At 38.3% G+C, this 22,349-nt stretch overlaps 1 protein-coding gene across 1 annotated transcript in view; it reads left to right on the top strand.

Annotated features, from left to right (window-relative positions):
* aurB (aurora B) overlaps positions 1-22,349 on the top strand; it is a 118,692-nt gene that overhangs the window by 55,790 nt on the left and 40,553 nt on the right. The window contains exons 3-4 of the mRNA XM_067149070.2: positions 11,493-11,621; positions 15,396-15,554. Of these exons, the coding sequence (XP_067005171.1) occupies positions 11,493-11,621; positions 15,396-15,554 (288 nt within the window). The remainder of the gene's footprint in view (positions 1-11,492; positions 11,622-15,395; positions 15,555-22,349) is intronic.

The raw sequence follows: 22,349 nt of genomic DNA on the forward strand, positions 1-22,349 counted from the left end.
GCATGATCCCTGGACCAGTAAATACTGTATGTTACTTTTTGTAGAAAGGAAAATAGCATGATCCCTGGACCAATAAATATATCATTTAATGAATGAGTTGGGGCACAAAACGAATGAGCAACATGAAGAAAACACCTAATTAATGCAAACAACTTCAGTGACCAAAGACATCTCACTCGAAAGTGTTAGACAAACAAAACACATGCGGAAGCGTTGTGACGTAGCAGAAAAAAAAAGTTGTACGGTAGTAAAGTATATATCCATATCATTCTCTGCGAGTAAAATATTTCTTACTATTTCTTAATTTACCACAGATTTTCGACTTTATTTTTGTAAAAGCAATTATTATGTTCCATTTGGTACAAATATTACATTGACATTTCGTAGATAGGTATGCGTTACGTAACCCTTTTCACTTTTCAAGCCTGTTATGTTCCTCCATTGGTACAGAAATGCAAAGTGCAAAGAAAGGAAGTGAAAACTTTTCAGAAATCTTGCAAAGAATCAATTCCCTTTTCAGCTGTTAATTAATAAGTACCTACACTAGTTTCTTGGTGTAGAATTTGATTTAGTGATAAAAACATGTTACGACGAGAGCTTGTATCAAGTGAAGACAGTGATGAATCCAACAATAGAATGTACAAAGACACGATTAATTTTCATAACCTCACTTCGACAGAATTTTGCGAGTGTTTTCACGTTACCCCAGTACAAGCTGACTGTATTCTTTAAATGATTGGTCATTTATTGAAACTTGCAGCAAAACGAAGTCAATCCATTTTGGAAAAAGAACAAATTTCTATATGCTTACATTGGTGAAGAAATGGTACCCAGCGGGACGGTGTAGCAGCAATGCACGAGACATCAAAATCAACTATTTGCAGATTTCTTACTAAAACCATAGATGCTATATTAAATGCAATAGGCCTATTTCCTAACATAGTAGGTTGGCCTGATAACCCACATAATATAGCGAAAGAATTTCTAATGAAGGGTGGCTTTCCTTCTGTGTGTGGGTGTGTTGACTGTGTTCTCATTAATTTTTATGCTCATACTGAGCACATAGAGGTTTATGTTGATAGACATGGGCATCATTCTCTCAATATTATTTTTATTAAAGTTGCCAGAAAGTATGTCCTGTTTCTTCTTGACAACTTCTAGCACAGTTCACTTCTTGTAATTATCCTCCTTGCCAGTTATAAAAAATCAAAACTTTAAAACTACTGGAACCACAATTATAATCATCTTCACTGTAAAGAATAAAACATTAAAATCATAAGGTACTGTAAAATTTATTCATGGAATAAATTTGGTCAATTCACTCTTAGGCAAGAGGTGAAGAAATTGAAAAGTAATACCTAGATCATGGTGGAACAGAAAGACTTTGCAATAATTGAAAAGTTGCAAAGTTTGCGCATGGAGCAGGCCCCGGCTCGAAGTACTGGAGTTCTATTTGTATTTTTAAAAACATTACTTCATGATTTTGAACATTTACATTTAATACTTGACTGTGTGTTTGCTACATGATTAAAGTTGCATAGCTGTGAGCTTGCATTCAGGAGGTAGTGGGTTTGAATGCTATCATTGGCAGTTCCGAAGATGGTTTTCCACAGTTTCTCATTTTTGTTACTTCAATTAAGGCTACGGCTGCTTCCTTCTCAGTTCTAGGCCATCGATATCCCATCGGTGCCAAAAGATCTAAGTGAATTCGTGTGACATTAACCTCTCAAGCCAGCAGTTTAATCCCAAGCTGCTTACTTCTCAGGCAATATAATTTGAACCTCAACAGAGGCTTGGAAACCAGCAGGTTAAAAAATTAATGCAAAATCTACGAAACGTACTGTAATGAAAATTTCAGGACTACTTACCAAGATCATTATCGATATTTTGCGGTAATATTTGTGTTGACAACAGTTCAGGGTTATCCATAACCACCCCCAATATTTGCCAAACCATATATAATTTGGATAAGTTCCACATTTGGTATCTATTTATTACAGACATACCTACAAAATAAGTATGAAATATTTTCATTGGAAATGTAGGCAGTCTCAGAATGTTAGTATATAATTTTTAGGAAAGGCTAAATTTCAAAAAGCTTTTTAGACCCTGTATATGTATCCCGTGTAGAATTGTCAACAAAATGTAAATGCCGCAAGATGAGTTCAAACCTGTCCCTTGCCGTTATTCGAGAGAATGCAGGGCCTTTTAAAAAATCCATCCCTGGTGAGATAGCTCTTCAGGGTGGGTTTCTGCATTATCACCATAAACATTAGAAGCCCCAACACATACATTTCCTCCCCTGTCACTGGCTCCCACTTGGTCTCAAGGGTGCATCAAGTATACTTTCTGCCGTATACCTATTTGTCCCTCGAACAATTAGGTCAATCATTTGATCGCCAAAAACAGCAGAAAAGCATCTAAAACAGATTCGAAATGCTTTTTGATACCAGGCACACCTGTGAAGGTAAAGTAAACTCGTGTTCTTCATCCAGAGGTGATGGCAGCTCTTTTCAGGTACACCCCAAGTGGAAGTGAGCTGCATGTACCATTTTAACTACATACCAGTCATCCTGCTATTCTTAAATTTCTGGCAGTACTGGAAGTCAAACCCGGGCCTCCAAGGACGGCAACTGATGTGGTGCTAACAGTTACTCTACGGAGGCGGACACCTGTGAAGATGATCTGTTATGTGCTTGTGACGAAATATACCTCTCACCACAATCGGTAAACAGCAGAGGAAGTTATTACAGCTGAGGCAGTTTCTTCATCTGCGCTGTCTGCCACTTCTGCAGTAATCTCTTGCTTTGCATAGTCACAGTCGTTTCACTTCTGGAAAATATCACTTCCCGATACATCACTTCCATTACTGCCATCTATCAAAGGAATAATCTCTGCATCCGTAAGAGACTGGGACAGTGTGGTCATTCTTCGACAAACTTGACCACATCGGTCTTTAATTGGTCCGTATTGACTCATAATAACAATGTACAATGGGTGATTGTTTGGTCTGCCCTGTCAATATATTCTTAATATTTGAGTAATTTATACGTACACGTTTCGGGAGCCTTAACTCCCTTCGTTAGCGTATTTACATCAAAATCTACCTTATCCAAATCTCAAGATACAACATCTTATATTAACATTAAGCATTGTCCTGTATAACCTCATCTCTAGAACACTATTTTTGATACCAGTGGGTAAGAGCTCGAGCATCTTGGAACATGACATGACCTGACGATAGAGCGTGCTCGGGTATTGCTGATTTGTCTGGCTGGTTGAGACGAATATTATTTTCATGTTCCTTGATGTTGGTCCAATGGACCGGCATGTTTGGCCAATTTGTACCTTACTGCAAGTACAGGGAATTTCGTATACCCCAGGATGTAAAAGTGGGGACAATTTGTCCTTGGTTTTACCCAGACAGCCATTTTAGTGACAGTCCTCCGCAAACACAATATAAAAACAGTGTTTGGCACCCACACTAGACACTACTGGTACAGGATTATATGGGAAGCTGTGGAAATACGTAGAAATCCTAACAATTTCAACAGGGACACTGGCTATCAATTAATACCGGGTTGCCAGCCATTAAGCATTTACGTAGGTAGTTCCCTTTCCTGTCCCTTCACTATTATTTCTTTTTGGTGTTTTCCAAATTCGTACGTTCCTCACTGCCAGATTTTCAATCCGGGCTTGTCAATGTCATATGTTGCGTACACGTCATGTTATGTGACCCACTCTGACTGATTCTGATCGTTCTGTCAGCTTCTGCTTCGAATGCTAGCGCTGTACTGCATCCGGGAAGCTATCTAGTGGCGAATGAACGAACCATTTCCACTTCTGTTACGTGTAAATTCAAAGCTCATTATTTGAGAAGCCTTTCTGGGAGACAGTAGGGATTTTCTTCTGATGACGCAGAGCAAAGTTCTTTGCGAAACGTAAAGAATTTCGCCTTATTTTCTTGACACGGCATAAGCCCAAAAGCGTTTGTCATGTCAATAAGTATGGGCCGTGAAAGCATGAATGGCAAGTCAGTACTGTTAGTATTTGGTAGTACCTTGATTATTTAATTCCAAGGCTGTGCGTCGCGCTCCTCAGACACCACAGCAAGGAAGAACCCTGTAGAGGGCTCGTAATCGAACTCAGTACCACAAATACCTAAATCAGATACGATAACCAGCAACATTATTCATTATGAATTTCATATGTATATAACATTTTAAAAAATTATTCTGTTAGATTTAAGTATAGCGGGGACGAATTGCTAGGAAAATCCAAGGGGTTGAATGAAACGATGTCATTTATAACAGTAGAGCCCCACCACCTACATGATTTAAAACAGGGAAAGCACTAAAGACGACCATCATATAGACCTACAGTCCGTTTTGAAATCACTATTTAGTTGAAAACATCTCTGATAATTGTTCATGTTTTGATTCCTGTAGGTTAATGGCAATAGATTTTTGTCCTTTATAATCCTAGAGGGGCAAGTGTGCACAAAACCTTTGCGGTAATGTGTGGCTTGGGGAGCTCCGCCCTGCTCCCCAAAAAGCATGATCAAGCAGTGCACTATATCACCTTCACATGACCTTAATATTATTGAAAATGGTAAACCATGGAAAAAATTCTCAGACAACTAACAATATAGTCTTTGCCCTGCTACTCTCCACTATTCGACACACACACCCCACCTATTAGACAAAGAGTGTTCACGGAACACGGCTGTCTGTGGCTTGGTCATTCCAGCTTGGGAACTTTGGACTGTTAGATTGGCAGCGTAGTACTGTTCGTTAAAAGTGAGAAAATGTGTGTGGTTCTTCATTTGATCGAGTATTTCATATGAAAGCATTGCTTTTAATCACGCCATTCCTACAGACGTTGTTGTAATGACCTATGTTCATTTCATTTGGGGAAAAGCACTAAGACAGTCTTTCTGAGGATGTAAAAAGGCAGGTTGAGAGTGTCTACCATTATAACGAAACTCCCCAACCTGAGTGTAGGCAAGCGGGCCTACAATGAAAATTCCCTAACCCACTCTTTATATGAGAAAAGAAGTTTCATGACTTCCCCGCCGCGTTTGCAGGGTAACGTTAAGAACTATGCAATTTAATACAATCTTGCTTACAGCGTGTACACTACCTAACCTAGAATTCTGTATACAACGTAGAATTCTGCAGAAAAGCATTATTATTACCGGGCGAGTTGGCCGTGCGCGTAGAGGCGCGCGGCTGTGAGCTTGCATCCGGGAGATAGTAGGTTCGAATTCCACTATCGGCAGCCCTGAAAATGGTTTTCCGTGGTTTCCCATTTTCACACCAGGCAAATGCTGGGGCTGTATCTTAAGGCCACGGTCGCTTCCTTCCAACTCCTAGGCCTTTCCTATCCCATCATCGCCATAAGACCTATCTGTGTCAGTGCGACGTAAAGCCCCTAGCAAAAAAAAAATTATTAGGATATTTACGGTGTAATTCTTGAGGCTAAAGTTCATTGGAAAATAATCACTCAGGAGTAAGACCAATGCAGTTCAGAAAACTTATTTGTATTGTACCAGTAAAAAACGTTTCCAGTTTAATGTATTCTGATAAAGTTTGAAGTTTTTTCAAGTGCCTAAAGAAAGTAAGTAGAGAATGTACATTATTTTCTAGTACACTTTTATTAGGCGGAAACTATCTTTAGCGGAAATTTACCCCGGCTCCTTGCGATTCCATTCAAGACAGGTGTAATTCTGTTAACATTTTCTCTTTCAGGTACAGTAGGTTTTTTTTTAATTCGTTAGGGCCATCTATGGACCACGGTGCTTGTGTTTTAGCTGTTTCTTGAAGTCATCGTCGTTGTTTGCCACAATTGGTGTTCTTAGCGGCTGGTTTGGCAGCTGTTTTCTTGTTGGTACCTCGAGCTTTCCTGATGGCCCAGTAGTCCTTCATTTTCCGGCTAAATTCAATCTTAGGTACAGTAGTTTATAAATTTATTTATTCAAAATTAGTTTTGGCAGACTGAAAAGCATTCGATCTGAGGCTCGTTTGATGTTTAATGCTATGTTAATACACTATCACTGGCTTGCTAGGCGCGTCTTGGATCTTTGCATTAATATTTTGTTATGCACTATTCTGCCCTCACTGAGAGAACCAAACCTGATGTAAACAAAGAACGTTGTGTATCCGTATGTATCCATCCACGTTCTGAACGCTGATTGGAGAATCACTGGGCTACTCCCGAGCACATGGCAGGAACCACGTGGGCAGTCTTGAAACGGTCGTCAGTTCGCTTGATTGTGGTGATGAGATCAGAGTTAGCTCTGCATAGACTATTGCCAGATATCACTGATGTCGACATGTAGTTGACTCGCAATTCTGATGTGGATTACAAGACAAAGTATACTCACTATCTGCGAGAAATAAACAATCTAATGGCAAATGACATCTGGATATTTTACACATCAGAAAAGAAAGGTAGATTTGAATTTATGGCCGAAGTGTAAATACGTAATAAATCAATCACAGCACCGCATATAAGTAAAACTTACATTTAATATTTCAAGAAAATAAAATTCTAGAGGGGAACTTATAGCATAGAAAAGGCAATATTAAAACAAAAAAAGTGCAGTACTTTACCGAATCAGAATAAAGGATGAACTCCTTCCAAGTTGGTGCTGCTTGGATTTCGCAGGTGTTGTTACCAATCCTTGGTGCAGTCGTTCGCTGCGTGCGCCATTAATGCTCCACTTCAAAGCACCAGTGAACTCGGATGTCAACTTCTCAACATCCTTTAAAGCTAAAGTCGGGTATTTCTCACAAAATTTATGAAACACATTCAATACAATTGTCTCCTTGCCAGTTTTCAAAGGTTTCCCTTTGTGATGCTTAACAAACTCAACTTGGTGATCCGTATTGCAACAAGGACAACTAATGTCTCACTCACTGTATCTGCTTACTTCTCATGTTCTCAGCTTAAGAAATGGCACGTCAAGCATGAGCCATGCGTCCCTGGCGCTCTTTAATTTGAAATGCTTGTTTATATTAAATAACAATGAATACAAATAATTTTTTAATATGTTTTTCTGATTTAAATTATTTGAGGAATTATATTTCGGTCATTTTGCATCTAGGATCGTATTAGCCACAATGTGGCTAACAAATTAGTTCCATGTCTCCATGTAGGTGTCCCACTGCAGCACTAACCAATAAACGTTAACACAAGCACGTGCTTAGGTTTACATCACAACTGGTTATCTAGGTGAAATCTGTATAGCTGGTTAGTGCCTGACACGCATTTCCTCATGTCAGTAAATTTTATGGTCTGCCCGCTAGTAATCGGGAAACTAATTGCATGAAGGTTTATGAAAAGATAATTTTACAAAAAAAAAAGTCAAGAAGATACGGTATTCACAATTAAGAGAACAACAAGGATTTAGACCTGGAAGATCAACTATTGGTCCGATATTTACAGCTAGAAAAGTACAGTAGTAGGAAAGAAATGGGAATTTGGGAAAGACATTGAACTTGTATTCATAGATATATAAAAGACTTACGACACAGAAGAGAAGAGATGAGATATGGCAAGGTCTGTATAGAATAGAATTGTCAAGAGGTATGGAATTCAGAATTAGAAACATGAATAACAAATGTCTGAACGTGGTATAATGAATGGCAAAAAATTTGAATGATTTAGAACAGACAGAGGCGTTGACAAGGAAGTGTACTTTCACCAGTGCGCTTTAATATAATGGGCAACATTATGGGTAAAGTTCGCCAAGGGTCAACAGCAAATGATATGAAAGTCATAGCATATACGGATGATGTGATGATATGGGAAGAAAATGAACAAAAATTGGAAGAACAGTTAAATACCTCACAGAGAGCAATTGAAGAAGCAGGCACGGAAATAATTTTAACAAAATGTGAGATAATGAAAATCAGTGTACCTCTTGCAGACCAAACACACAACCCTCTGTGGGTGGGGGACGCAGACGAAGAATACACCCACGGTATCCCCTGCCTGTCGTAAGAGGCGACTAAAAGGGGCAACCAAGGCATGATTGTCTTGCAACCATGAAACTACTTGTGATTAGTACCACCACACGGAGAACATCATGGGTCGCTTTTACTTGAGCGTAGTACCACTATATTAGGTACCAAATAGGTTTGTGATTAGTAGCAAACAGGAGCACCGTGCAGTCAGCTTTTTCAGTACCTGTGATTAGTACCACCATATGAGCGGGACCATGGGTTGATAGCTACCATGGTTCTGCCTTGCCTATGATTAGTACCCACTATATGAGGAACACCACGGGATAGGGGAAGGTCCCTGTGGTTAGTACTCTTATGTGCTGAACACCATAGGGTTGCGTTGCCTTTAAATTGTGCTGCAATGTGAGAAAAACCATAGGTCTGTAGTATATGTCAAATTTCATAACCTGTGAGTAGTACCATAATGTGTGGAATACCGCGAGTCTCTGCTACTTTTGATTAGTACCGCAGCATGACAAATACCATGGTTCTACATTCCTAGCGATAAGTACCGTTATGAGGGGCCGATAACTTGGATTTTGGACCCCCTTTAGACTGCAAGCATCATCGATTCAGTGTTATGCTATAGCAGCAGTCCCTTGGTCAGTAATCATACTGTTTTACATCAGAATCTGTGAATGTAAGGCATTGCGGGTCGCATCCACTGATTGTTTTAAATTCATCTCAATCCATTCATTCTTCATCCTCACGTTTTGAATTCTGGTCAGTGGAGAATTTTGAACTTTTAATTTGTTATTCCATTTCGTCTCATTTCGTACCATTAGGGGCCGATGACCTGGATGTTAGACCCCTTTAAACAGCAAGCATCATCATCATCGAATGTTGGACAAAAAAAAATCTGGGTAGATTGCAAGTGACAGAGATGCGTTTTCTGTGAGGGATCTTGGGTAAAATGAGGGACAAGATAAGTAATGAAACAATACAAAACATGCTATAGATCAACTCCCTAAGAAAGTGTGGAGTGAAATAGGCTGAAATGGTTCAGCCATGTCAAAAGAATCGGACAAGAAAGATTACCAAGAAGAGCTCTGGAATGGACAGAATCTGGAAGAAAACCAATTGGAAGACCACGAACAAGATGAAGGGGTCAGGTGGAGGATGACTTAAATCTGAGAGGACTACACTGGGAGACAGTGATGAATGATGTACTGTGGGGGGGGGGGGGGGGGGAGATTGGAATAGGCTCTGTGAGCGACCTGCATAAGCAGAAATGTTTCAGGAAAAAGAAGACTGAAGAACCTAACAGTTAAAAACTGAGTGGAAATTGCAAAGCATGGGTCGACAATTTCACATATGCAGGAACCATGAAACACTTTGTGAAAATGGTGATTTGGGGGTGTTTCATGGATGAAGGATTGGGGGGACCTTTCGGAGCAGTCATTGGAATGATACCTGTGCATCCAAATACTGGAAATGAGAGTTAGTGAACTGCAGAAGAGGTTTCCAGACAATGCCATAATTTTTTTCAGAAAGATTTGACTTCTTCCCATACTTCAAAGAACAAAAGTCCAGCTCCATGGCTAAATTGTTAGCGTGCTGGCCTTTAGTCACAGGGATCCCGGGTATCACGACGCGCAGGTCGCCTACGGGTGCCAAATCAAAAGATCTGCATTTGGCGAGCGCCAAACTTTTCCTCGGACACTCCCGGTACTAAAACCATACGCTTTTTTTTTTTTCAAAGAAAATTAATAAATTCTTCAGTGAGAACAATATTTGTCTTGGAGTGGCCGAGGAACTCCCCTGACATCAATTGAATAGAATTCTTGTTAGCAATTTGCAAAAGGAGACTCTCAAAACTTTACTTTTCTGCAAAAATATGCATTAAGGGGTATAAAGTTAGTGTTAATTGGTCTGCATTGAATTGTGATTACATTAATAGTAAAATAAATTTTATCAGTTCCACCTTTTCAATACAAAGTTTTACAAGTTAATTTAATTTGGTACTAGTTTTGACCTAAGGTCAAGGTCATCAGCCATAACACAAATTATACAGTATATCAAATAATCCAAAAACAATGTACAATATAATGACAGTACCTTGACTTCAGGTCAAAACTAGTACCAAATTAAAATAACTTGTAAACACATTTCAGAAACCTTTGTATTGAAAAGATTGAACTGATAAAATTCATTTAACTATTAATGTACCAAAATATGCATGATAGAATGTCTAGTCACAGATAAATTTCATTATGGTGAACCTAAAATTGTGTGCTCAAAGCTTCTGGAATCTATGCCAATTTGTGTAAAGCAACTTATAAAACGGAAAGGAGGACATATTAGCTGTGAGCAGATATTTAACCTGAGAACTGGCAAAGTTAATTTCTGTGGTGGCAGCCATATTTGGCAACTTTTACTTGTCAAAATAAAATACGAAATATCCGCAAGATATGAAATAAATCTACAAAGTTTTATATATATACACACATACACATAAAGCTGCTACACTGAGGATTGTTGTGGTGATGTGAAATTACATAAATGTTTTGACTAGAAAAATGTACAGACTGTTCAAAAAGGGTAATCCCTAAATTCAAAGCAATCATAAAACTTTGGATCATATGTACAGAAAACTGGAAAATGTCATAGACTGAGATATGCAGATTGTCAACAGTGTATCTGTAATTCACTAGGAAACATTTCATCAATCTGAGAGTTATATTCTTGAAAAACTTTGCGAAAATATTTTGGCATGCAATAATTTGGAGGTGCGCTCTGAGACCCTGTTATGAAAGGTTACTTTATGGGAATTTGTCATCACTTTCACTTTCCGATATTTGATGCAAAGAAGTAGCTGATAAACATTCCAAATCTGACTCTGAATCTGTTGGTTCATTCTTAGTAACTTCAAAGTCAGATGCGTCACTTTTATCTTCCAACAAATTTCGCACTACTTCATTACTAATTTTCTGTAACGAAGTGAAGGTGCCATATTTAGACAACACTACTAAAATGTACATAAATCAAATAACAATGCATACAGAAGTAAGTAACTCGCACTGAACAGGAAGCTAGGAAATAAAATGAAATTTAATAACAAAGCAGAGCCTGTGTGTTTCTTTACAAACACTACAAAAATGGTGCTCAGATAGTCTGAAATCTGCACTCATTTATTTCTGTGAAATTGAGCCCAAAGAGGTTGTAAATATGAATGAAACTGAACTCGTGGCTGCTGTGGACATCGAGAATGACAAGAAGTAGATTGTTGAAGAAATTATGAGAAGAAATACGAATATTCGACAGTGCCACTACAGCAGGGACCAAAGTGTTGAATATTCGATAGTTGCCAGTTCTAGGGTTTAAGTTTGTATTAGGTGAATAAGTTGTTTTTTTAATCATGTTACTGTAGTATTCTGATTAATTTGCATGGGATTGTAGTAGGTTACAAGATGAAAGCAACTGTTCTTTATTAAGTCCTTGTTGCTGATATATTCATGTCTAATTGAATTCCTTTTTCAACAGCCATCCTCATGTCTTACGGTTATTAACCTACTTCTATGATGAGAAAAGGATCTTCCTAGTCTTGGAGTATGCTCCCGGCGGGGAACTTTTTAAACATCTTCGCAAAGTTCACAGGTTCAGTGAACATAAGTAAGTATATCTGAACTTTTATATTAGGGCTTATAATATCAGGGAACTATTTTAAGTAGTTTTTATGAGATCATACAAGTTAATACAGAAGTAAATAGCACCTATTATGGTCAAATTTATCAACTTTGCATGCAATGTTAAGTGAAATAATATACAAATACTAGATATACAGGGTTATTCAAAATTATTGTTGGGGTTTCAAAAAAATTTTAGTACACAGCAGTGTTCTCCCCAGAAAGTTGTCAGCTGGGTGGCAGGAATGAGTAGCCGGGTGGGGTAAACAACGTAAAAATTAAATGTGATAACATTTAAATGTATTCCCCTTTGGCATTAACAATAATATCATTCACGTAAACCTCAACTGTACAATTGAACTATTTTAATGTTATCGCGAACGATACATAACAGTATTTTGAACTTCTAGCGTTCCACAGTTCGTTCGTAACATTGTAACACCGGGGCTTACTTTTCGGTTGTTGTGGAGTACCATACGGGTTTGAAATGTCATGCGGAATCGAATGCTCACATGCGATTCTACGCTACTCCAGACATCGTTCGCGTATGACACAACATGATAGTCAAGTTCAACTGATGCAATTAAGCTGACAATCAAGATTTGTCATTTAAATAAACCATTTTACAGTATTCACATTTCAGTTTGGAACACCCATTGACTCAAATATGCGTTAATATTATGTAACTGCACATATCTAGGTTGTTAGCCGGGCGATCTGTGAAAATGGCAGAATACTGCACAGTCCAATTGACATAGGAATGCGAATTTTGTTTTATTCTGTACCGTAACTCATGAAGATTACATTACAAATGCTCAATATGTGCACCTTTTGTCACTCTACACACATCTACTCTATAGTCCATCTCTTCCCACACACACACACACCCCAACATGTCAGCTGTGATGTTTAGGAAGGCATCTCGGATGCACTGCTTCATTTCCAGAATATTCACAGGTAGAGAAGGAACAAACACTTGATCTTTAACGTATCCCCATAGGAAGAAAACAGTGTTAAATCTGGTGAACGAGGTGGCAAGGGTAAGAGCATCTGTTCTGCATCTGATCCACCGTTGCAGGAGTACTTGCTTTAAAAATGCTCTGACCTCCCTGTGGAAATGAGGTGGTGCACCATCCTGTTGCAGCTCGTAATCGTCCCTGTCGTCACTCAACTGGGGTAACAACCATTCTGTAAGCATGGCCAGGTAAGTCAGCCCTGACACTGTTCATCGAAGAAGAACGGGCCATAGACTTTTGTCTTCGAAACAGCACAGAACAAATTCACTTTGGGGAGTCACGCACATGTTCCACATAAGAGTGCGGTTTGTTACTCCCCAAATTCTAAAGTTTTGTTTATTCACTTTTCCACTCGCAAAGAAAGTTTCTTCGTCACTGAAAAGTAGTCTGTCGCGAAAACCATCAGTGATAGTGGTGGTGGTGATTTTTGTTTTAAGAGGAAGTACAATCTTCTTCACAACGTTCTAGCAGTGTGATGCAGAAATTTTAATGTAGAACTTTGTCATTACCTGTTAAAGCTTGATGCAGTTGTAAGTGATTCGGCTTTTATCTTCATGTGCCTTTAAAACACTCCATAATGTGTTTTAAGGTACATTCAGTTCCCTGCTGCCTCTTGTAGTCCATTTCTTAGGGCTATGGAGATAAGCTCTCCTGCTTCTGACACAGTGGGATGCCCACTGCTTTCCCCTTTACACAAATAACGTGTGTTCAGCTGGACTGGTAACAGACAAATATTGATGATATTCAAGAGTACAAAACTTTCTTCTTTCTGCTGACCACCATTTTGTAAATACTGTTGTAGCTGCCATCTTCTGGTAACTGACGTCAGTATAGTTCATGCAGAACAAAACTTTGAGAGTTTGTCTAACCATTGCTGCAACAATAAAAACAGTATGGGCCGATTGCAGAAACTGTGTTTAGACAATGTCCACAGTTAAACAATGCCCAAGTATGACTGCCGCACTGCAGAAACATTATTTATCACTTAGACACTGCCTAAAACCGATGTTCAACCGGTCATGTTCAAACACTGCTGAGAACACTGTTTAACCTCAAATGAGAGGAGTGAATCACAATCAGAGGTTACGTACCATGAAACATGAAGTTTGTATTATCATCTTGAGACGATTCCGGGAAGAAAGGTCAGTCCGACAGCCCCTCTGTGGGTCGCACACTACGAAATCGCACAAATTCATTTTAAACGCACGGGGAGGTAGAACTTGAAATAAGATTTCACTTTTCAAGAGACTTGTTTCTTGAGACTGACAAAGGGACAGCCCGGTAACTGTCAACTTGAATGCAATTCTTAGCAACTGATATATTTTATGGGGTAATTTCCATCGAATTATAGGTCACCTACATACATGTCGGAATTACTTGTCCCAATCGTCAGAAGGCTGGCACATCAACCGGGAGGGATTTGCTTGTATTTACTGCCAATTAAGCACACGCAGTAGTGAAAAACTAAAAAGTAGGTTGTATGTGGTTTAAATCGTCGTGCAAATTCAGATAAGTTTTCGGCGACTATGAGATGAAGGTGGTGGTGATTGTTTCACGAGGAGGAGGACTGGGGAAAAAGAGCCATGGCCATAACAACAGCTGTAGTATTTGCTTGTTGTAAAAATAAGGAAACTACAGAAAACAATCTTCAGGGCTGCCGACGATGCGTTTCGAACCTACGATCTCCAGAATGCAAGCTACATCTATATGGCCCGTACAACACATTTGGTTACACATTACTATTGTTTCATCTTCCCTGCATTGAAGCTATTTACAAGTAGATTACACTCACCTTAACAACGCTATAACCTAAGATGGTCTTCCCCGTACGGTGGCGTCTCTTTATTGTCGATAATATTATGAGGTTTAATTTCTATTAAAAGCGATATTCTTATCTGAGGGCAAGTCATGCTCATGCTTAGTCGTATTTGAGTAATGTGTAGGAAGCGAAACAGCTGACTGACGTTCAGCGCACGCACCGAATTTCATTGGTTGCGACAAGCAAAGAGTTGCATGAGAGATACTTCTATCTCCATTTTCAAACCAATATTGAAACTTAAAATGTTGTTTAGTTAAACACCAACCAAACATTGTTTATACAGTGGAAGATTGTGCTAGATTTAGACGTTGTTTAGGTAAACGTTGTGTAAGGCTTAAAACTATTCGTTTCTGCAATCGGCACTAGTTTTCCATTGAATCTAAAACAAAATCACGTAACCCCAACAATCATTTTGAATAACCCTGTACTTTTAGAAAAGGTTTACTGAAAACATGTTGACCTTTGTGCTCACTTTTGTAATCACTGTACTGAATAGTGCTTCTTGTTAGGTCTGAGAAGATAGTTGCAGGGTACTGTTGGCTGCTGTCATAAGTGGTGGTTTTTCATGGGATTTTTATTGGGCATCAAGTTCCGGACCCGACTCGAGACTAGAATAGTTGAAGACATGCTCACAGAAACAGTGAATGGGGCAAAAAAATATATACTGCAGTAATTTTACCTGGTTAATGAGACAAAAGTCAAAAGTCCACGCTGCAGAAATGAAGTTCCCTACGCACCATGATACAGAAGAGTCTCTCTCTCTCTCTCTCTGGCATGCTGTTGCTGGGAAAACTTGGGTCAACTTGCTTTAAATTAACATTTGTGTGCATTGAACAACTTTCATTTTCCATTTATGGTGAATTTCCTCCTATACGAATTGTAACTAGTATAGACTGGTCCTAGTGTAATGCTATTTTCCTTTCAGAGCTGCAAAATACGTGTACCAAGTGGCTAGTGCTTTGCATTATTGCCATTTAAACAATGTGATCCACAGAGACATCAAACCAGAAAACTTACTGGTTACAGACGATGATAACATAAAGCTTGCAGACTTTGGTTGGTCGGTTCATGCTCCATCAAACAAGTGAGTAGACAAATATTTTTCCTTCATTTGTGATACTGTTGTATGAAACATTATCAGTACCTGCAGCTCAGCTTGCGGTGAAAAGCCTTTTAGAAAAATCTGATTTGAACACTGTTGTAACAGTTGTGAACATTTGACGATGTTAGGCTTAAAGTTGGTCTTCATATTGTGTCTTCTAAGAATATTGTCAATCCTCTCTGGCAAATCGCTTGAACGGCAAATTCACGTCTCCCATTTGTTCTACTTCTTCACCCACTAATCTTAATCACATTGACCACATGCACTCATTCTTCTATGCAATTGTTAGAGCCAGAGTATCTGATTGTCGAAGCATGAGCAGCAATCAGATCCTGGATAAGTTAAACTTTTGTCCGTTATCTACTCGTAGGAAAGTAGCAGACCTTAGATTCCTATATAACGCTGATAACTGTTTATTTCGTTCTGAACCTGCATCCTTCTTCTCCCTACATGTCCCAAGTCGCAAAACCAGGATAAATCCACCCCGTAGTATTCCGAATTCCCGCCTCTCTCTTGTTCAAAGAACTTTATTTATGCACATTCCAACCCTCCTTTACTCTTTACCTAGCTCATTTCCTTCATATTCCTTTTTTGTCTTCTTATTGCTGTCACCTCTGTTGTACATAATGTAATATTTATTATTGTATTTACTTGCGTATTAGACCCCCCCCCCAACATAATTCGTCACAGAAGAACGATTCCGCTTCAAAGCGGGTACAAGCTTTACTGCAGCTCTGATGACATCACACAAATGTGTAATTAGTTTCGTCCATACGATCCGCGCAATGAAAACACGTCTGAAAGTCATGCGGTACACGTGTGTTTCATAGTTCAGAAATGTCACCTCCGTAGCGTAGGTCTACTGCAGCTCTGATGACATCATACAAATAGGTGAATAGTTTCGTGTCCGACCTACACAATTAAAACATGCATCAGTCATGCTATATGTCTGGTTTTTGTAGTTAAGAATGTCTCCCAGCGTAATGGTTAGCACTGTTAGCTGCCGTTCTTGGGGACCTGAGTTCGATTCCCGGTACCGTATTGGCAGATATTTAAGAATGGCAGGAAAGTTGATGTGTGGTAAAAATGGTACATTCAGCTCCCCTCCACTGGGGGTTGCACTACCTCAGGATGAGGAAAAGAGTTTACTTAAGTTCAGAAATATTCACAGTTGTTCCTATTAATACAGCTGCGGAGTTCATTGACAAAGTGTTCATTTAATATCTCGTAAGTGGGGAACATTATAGCCTACATAATCTTTAGAGAGAAGTAGGTTTAAAATGTGATAAAAACAGTCCAATCATAACTATTGTTTTACTTGCCAATGTACCTTCATAATAATAATAATGGTATTGATTTTATGTTCCCACTAACTACTTTTACGATTTTCGGAGACGTCAAACGAACTTATTATCCGTTAATAAAAAGATACGGAGGCAACGAACGTGCAAAATTAAATGTTAAGATAATGAAATGCATTGCTGCCACACCTGTAGATATCTATAAATGCAACAAGCGTTCGTGTTATTTATATTTATTCTTTCTGCCACGGAACTTCGACACTAGCCGGGCACTTACTGGTAGTAGCATACATAACCTAAACAATACGGTCTCTCTTATCTCAATTACAGCTGTTTAGGTAAATTCTGATGTGATAAATTTAGAGAACAAGCATAAAATATACCGTACTTAGAAATAAAGGTCTGGCTTTAAATAATTGTATTTATCCAAAGAATGCTTCCAGTCACTATGTATTACATTCGGAAGTACAACTTCTAACATACGCTAGTTTTCAGCTGGTGGGTTGGCACGCTTTTTTACAGCACGGCTTTATTCAGAAGGGGTGGCTTCTGCTACACATCTCCAGAAACCATTTGCGAATAGATTCTCACTGTTTAGACCCTGTAGTCGGGAACAAAACTATTAAGTTGCAAAAAGACAGGATCTCGAATACTCGCGATCGCCGCAAAGATGTCATTTGGAATGACGACACGCCGGTAGGAAGGAAGTTAGCGGCTCAAGATGGCAATAATTCAAATTAAAACAATGATCATGTTTACTGTGTGGTAGGTCTACTGCTTAACTGACAGGCACAAATGACTGCCGTTACATTCTTTTGTGTTAATGTTGCATAACACGATATCCTTATCCCTTTTCTCTACAGAGTCGAATATGAAGTGAAACAAATTTTCGTAGAGAGTTTTTACGACCGCATGCTCTTCTTGGCGTCAACCTCGTCAGAGAAGTTATGAGATGAAACGAATTATGTGATACAAGAGTAACTAAAACTAATTGCTTTATATGTAGGCCTAAAAGTCATCTGTTGATCAATTTAGAAATACCACCTTCCAACAAAAATAGGCAAAGTTTCTAAATGTGGTGGTGGTGGGGGGAAGGGTCTAACACGCAAGTAAATACGGTGTTTTTTTTACTGTTCTATAGTTACTTATGTAAATTTGTACTTATCTTACTCTGGCTAGCAATAAGTTCTTCTCTTCGTTTTACTTTCAATTTTTAATTTTCCTCATTTTCTTTTGCCTTTGTTTTATTAAGTGATGTGTCTCTTCACTTACTTTTTTAGTTATTATTTTCTTCTACTTTTATCATTAGGTGATTTTTCCTCGTTGTCCTTTCACTTATTTTTTTATGTTTGCATTGTGCTAATCCATTGTAAATGTATTTTTCATTGCGGAATTCCGTAATTTGACTTCTCTGTGTTTTAGTTTCCCAAATATATAAATAAACTAGCTGTTAGCCGCAGTTTTGGTCGCATTGATTTGTAATTTGATAAAAAGTAATTGTTCGCTGGTACTGCACTAAGACATTATATGAAAATTCCTAATGTATAATAACTACCGAAAAATTGAGTTTCAGAGCTAAATATGGAACTCTGGAACATGGGACTTAGAATTGTAAATGTGATTAAAAAATCGTAAAAAATAAGATTTTTATTTTTAAACGAGATTCCAAATACCAATCTTCACGTCTGTAACACTTCAGATTTTTAAATATACGTATCCAGATAAACAGAATTCAACTCCTTCACTTATATGACCCCACCCCTCTCTCTTTAGTCGATTTTCCGAAAATGAAAAAAAATGAGTTTCTTTATTTCTAAAGGAGATACCAAGTATCAATTTCCATGTCTGTAACATGTTTAGTTTTGAGATATAAGTATTCTCATAAAGATTAATCAACCGCTTTTTTGGGTCTTTTCTACCCCCTTAAATCGATTTCTTTATTTTTAAAGGAGATTCCAAATACCAATCTTCACATCTGTAACATACTAAGGTTTTGAGATATACCGTGTAATCCCAAATACCACCCGCCACCAAATAAGACCTGCACCCTAAATTTCAGACGGCAAAATACGGAAAAAAGTAAAAAATCAAATAACTTGCATACCTATTTAATTTTCTTCAAATATACCACAAATATAAATTCAAACAGCTTTACAATTAATAAAATCATCAAAAAACCATAAATAAAATAGGTCTAATACTTGGATCATTCACAATTCATTGTCGTCATATAAAGTTTCACCATAGGAACTTTCGTCGCTGGCATCTTTCCATAAATAGTCGTCTTCAATACCGTCCACTGAATTTGAAATTCCACATTTCTTAAACCTTTTGGACACTAGATCATTAGGAATGCGCGCCCATGCAGTCTTGATCCAGCTGCATATTAATCCCAATTCAGCCCTTTTCACTTGTCCGGTTGGTATTAGCACGTGATCACCATCAGAAATCCATTCGGTGCACAACTGTTTCATTGCAGTTTTGAAAGGCCAGTTCACGCACACATCCAATGGCTGTAGAATAGAAGTGAGTCCTCCGGGAATTATCGCAAGATCGGTTTTTCCTTTCCTCATCATATCTTTTAAGGCATCAGTTGTTTGTCCTCTGTAACTGTCCAACACAAGCATGTTTCGTTTTTGTAACAAAGCTCCCGGGCGACGTTGCCAAACACACTTCACCCAGTCCTCAACTAACGCACTGTCCATACATCTAATGGAAACAAGAGAGGTCCACCTATTCAATACCATATAATGTTATAAGAAAAATTATAACATTTTATTATACTCGGTACCGGTTTCGATGCTGGTGTGCATCATCATCAGCCAAAAATAAGAAAAAATATACATAGACTAAGTTACAATATACAATGCATAAAGTACATACAAATTTTACAGAACTGGCAAGACCTAATTAAAAACGGGATCCATAAACATTAACCTATGACTTAAACTTAAAAAGTAGCACCAACTGTCTTAAAACTATGAATATACGTCCTCTTGATAAAAGTCCTCTGAATCTAAAAACATTAAACCATGTGCAGACAAAAACCAATGTTTCACTATCATAAAAGTCCAAGAGCATAATTTTTAATTTTGTAAGAACATATGTGTAAAAGGTTTACTTGCTAAACATTCACTGAGTATTAGAGTAACCAGTGCAAGAATTAAGAAACAATTTTTCTGTTGGTTAAAAATGGCTGTTATTAAAATAACACAACCAGTCAAAAGACGTAACTTCCTATTTTACGTGATAAAACCTATGTCTTCTCTAACATAGCCGCTTTCTTTAAGTATTAGATAACAAGATCTTTTTGATGAAAAATATTGGCAGACGCCGTGTTTCCAGGGTACTGTTCTCGGTTCAAACTAGGACTTGTCTTCTTTGAAACATGTATCCATTTGACCACCTGTGTGTTCTTCTGTGAATATTTCATCCTTAACATCTGCAAATGGCTCAAATGTGTGCACCTGTTTTTGTCCTGGCTCTGCCAAGTCAGATTTGGTTTCTTCTTTCAATTGAGTCTCCCATGATATAAGTTCACAATTGTCGAATGATGAACTTGCTTTCTCTTCAAGCCAAACCGGTTCCACCTTGCTCTCTACTTTCTGGTCCATTTCCTACACCACCTGATGTAGTTACATGAGATGGAGTTGTAAATGACTTCCACTGAATTTCTACTTAATAATAATAGTACCCGGCATGAAGTTCGGTTATGCTAAAGAAAACCACTCCATATACCGAACCTTTGAGTACCAAACAAAGCAACACTAGTGTAAATCTCAGCAGAAACAATGTATAATGACCAGTTAATGTGAACAAATATTCTACTAAATGAAATGAATGCATGAATCCACTGGAGATACGAAGAGCTGTTCCCGGAATCATCACTTTGCCAACAGAGCAGGAACATTTCTTACAGTACAATTGTCGGTAGGTAAATACTTTCACGGGACAGATATGAAACTCGAATGTGAGCACGGTAGACTTCTGTGACCAACAGTCTCTACTCTCGCAAAGTACAATATCCTGTGAGATCAGCTGTTCGCGCACCCAGCATGCCAGCAACACCTGTGAAACAAATGACGATTGAGCACCCGCAGCAGCGGCCTTCATATTTACCGCATATTTACCCATATTCTTTGATTTACCGTATTTCTTTACCTTACATTTCACGTTTACATGCCACTGTAACCATATTGAGAAAAGATCAATCTTGTTTTCTAGAATGCAACTGAAACACAGTAAAATCTGAATGCATATTCCAATCTATTTCAACACTCCATGTAAACATAGTAAATATTTACGAGAATGAACAGCTTGAATACGACCCGCACCCAAGATTTAGAACCAGTATTTTGGGGAAAAAAGTGCGGGTGATATTCGGGATTATACAGTAAATACCCCAAATAAATGGTTTAACCACTTTTCCAGTCCTTTTCGACCCCCTTTAGTGGAATTCCAAAAACAAAAGATACATGTTTATTTTTAAAGGAGAGACCCAGTATCAATTTTCACGGCTCAAACATTTGTAATATCCAAAAAAAACCTTGCTTAGTGAGCACTTGCGCTGTAATATAAATGTATCCCCAAAATTTCATCTCTTTATTTTGGACATATTATTTTCCACCCCTTCTCACTGCCGTGCCGATGGGGCTGATCTTGGACAAATTATATCTGGAGTGTGACTGTTCCCTCAGTGACCCCAAAAACTGTAGATTCTACATTAATATAGGTTGTTTTCTATTATTTTTGTACTTCAACCCCTTTCCATCTCCGCCCTAAGGAGTCCTACGAGCGTCTTATACAACAGTATATACAACAGTAAATTGTGTGTACCAATTTTGGTTGGCAGCTAAGCCCAAACGTACATGCTGATGTAGAATCCTGGAGCTGACGTTCCCATGGTTACGGCAGTTCATTTCTTTATCCGATTCCTAGAGCAGGGGCAGTGTGGTGCCAATAGCTCCGTAACAGTTTTAGGGCCTTAAAACATGGTTTTTGAGCCTATATGGCTTACAGAGTTTTCTTTGAGTCAAGGGGCTTAAAATGAGCTTTGTCTCGTGCTTATACAACAAATTAGATATTTTGCCCATATTAGCCTATTATTTTTATATCCCCGCGTTGCCCCTCCCCCACTCCTCCTCGAATTGTTTTGAAAATAAAATACTGCCCATATCCTCCAGAGATAATGTATATTTACATCAGTAAATTAATGTTTAGAATCGGTCCAGTAGTTCCTGAGATTTGCCATTACATACGAACAAAGTTTACCTCTTTATATACCTGTATTAGTATAAATAAAAAAAAGCCAAGCTTGTAGGACGAAAATCATATTTATACCTTGGTCTACCACTGCTGTTTTCACTACCTACAACTTCCCTCAAAAACCAACTGAACAAATCCTGGGTGTCTTAAGATGTGTTGTATCATTCTATCTTGTCAAATTTTGCCAACTATAGCAAAGGTTTTGGTTCCA

The sequence above is a fragment of the Anabrus simplex genome, chromosome 6, assembly GCF_040414725.1.
Source record: "Anabrus simplex isolate iqAnaSimp1 chromosome 6, ASM4041472v1, whole genome shotgun sequence".
Lineage (NCBI taxonomy): Eukaryota > Metazoa > Arthropoda > Insecta > Orthoptera > Tettigoniidae > Anabrus > Anabrus simplex.